General features: G+C 36.8%; 1 protein-coding gene across 1 annotated transcript in view; it reads left to right on the forward strand.

Moving 5' to 3' along the window:
• abcc10 (ATP-binding cassette, sub-family C (CFTR/MRP), member 10) overlaps positions 1 to 1,707 on the forward strand; it is a gene marked incomplete in the record, with an annotated part of 48,960 nt that overhangs the window by 42,126 nt on the left and 5,127 nt on the right. Inside the window, 1 exon segment of the mRNA XM_014023914.1 lies at positions 634 to 731. Within this exon segment, the coding sequence (XP_013879368.1) occupies positions 634 to 731 (98 nt within the window).

A 1,707-nucleotide genomic window follows, 5' to 3' on the forward strand; every position in this document is an offset into this window, starting at 1 on the left:
AACGTTTCATTAAAGAAGAACCCGTCCAGAGGACCTATACAATTTTTTTCCTTTGATTTTTTACCTGGATTACTGAGATGCATCAGGACTTTATGTCTTATGCTGTGCTTCCATCACTGTGGATATTGAATGTATGTGTATTGTAGAGACATCATCTGCCGGAAACAAATTCCTTATCTGTGTCAACATACTTGGCCAATAAAGCTGATTCTGATTCTGATTCTGATTCTTCTTACCCTGATGTACCCATCATTCTGGGATAGGGTCAGTCTGGACTAGACCATGTGACCTTCTGCCTTGCACAGTTATTAACCTGATATCAGTAGTATTTCTGCAAGCTCCTTAGATATTTTCCCTGCTTGATGCCAATAATGTAACCCTTCTAAACAGATTACATATTTTCCCACAACGTCAGTATGTGTCTTTATACATGGTTGTTTAAGAAAATGAGAAACATTTCACTGTATCAMTTAAGGTTAAATAACTTCAGTTGGAACATGATCCCACTGAATAATGCAGTTATTATCCGATGGGAGACTTAGTTAAATCCAGGTGGTGACCAGACGAGTGTATTAAAGTATTGTTTTGATGAGTGAGGAGAAATCTGGTTGTTTTTGTGTTTGTGACTCTCAGGAGGTCTGGATGCTGAGGTGGGGGAGCGTGGAAAGCGTCTCTCTGCAGGTCAGAGACAGCTGCTGTGTTTAGCTCGAGCTCTGCTGACACAAGCTAAGGTGAGTCTCAGCTCTTCTTGCACTGGAACATCTCACATCTGTTGAATGTCCTGTTGGTTTCCTCACTGTTAAACAGAGGACTGGTCTGTTGAGCTGAACGTTTTTTTAGTTTTTCTGGGTTTTTGGGTCTCAGCGACGCCCGCTGTTGCAGTGGCTGCTGCTGAACTGGTTTATTTTACCTGAGGACATCCCAGCCCTGCATTACGACACYTTATACATGTGTTGAGATGAGAATGAAGGCTGAGTTTAAACAGGGTGTTGTCTCACTTATTTATGACTAGTATTGGTTTCATCTGTGTGCGTCGTCATTAAAAAAATTGGGCCTTGAAGATGTCTTCAGCAGCAAGTGCTGCCACAGATATACAAATTTTTTTGTCATGTCATGTGTTTGTCTTTAATATGTAGGACGAAAGACACAATCCTGAAACTGTTGAAGGGTGTAGTCATAGTAACAGTCAAAATTAAGATTTAATCTAAGTAATGAAATAAACAAAATGTATTTTCAAAGATAGGTTTACCCAGTCATTTGTAGTTTTATTTAGTTTAGTATTTTCATATTGTGTTAATTATTATTAATAGGGCTGTGAAATTAATCGAGTTAACTCTGATTAATTTTAGTGCTGCATGGGCATAGATTAAAATTTTTAATCGCGATTAATTGCGATTAAAATTTTAAATCACTTTTCTATGGCTGAATATGTAGGTTTGTACGTATATTGCAATGCACTCAGTGTGGAACCACACTCAGTCATGTTTGTAAATGAGAAGTGGTTCTCAAACAGTTTACCTGGATAAAGTTTAAATAAATAAAATAAAATAAAAACTCCATGTGTAACACATTATGTACATTTTTTTCTTTTTGTCTTCTTATGGCTTATTATATTTTATTTATTTATGTTTTGCTGACAACTGTGACCTTAGTATCTATCTTTCATTCCTCATGTAGAACTCATTTGGAATGAAAATCCTTGAATTC

This window comes from Austrofundulus limnaeus, unplaced genomic scaffold (assembly GCF_001266775.1).
Source record: "Austrofundulus limnaeus strain Quisiro unplaced genomic scaffold, Austrofundulus_limnaeus-1.0 Scaffold396, whole genome shotgun sequence".
Classification (NCBI taxonomy): Eukaryota; Metazoa; Chordata; class Actinopteri; order Cyprinodontiformes; family Rivulidae; genus Austrofundulus; species Austrofundulus limnaeus.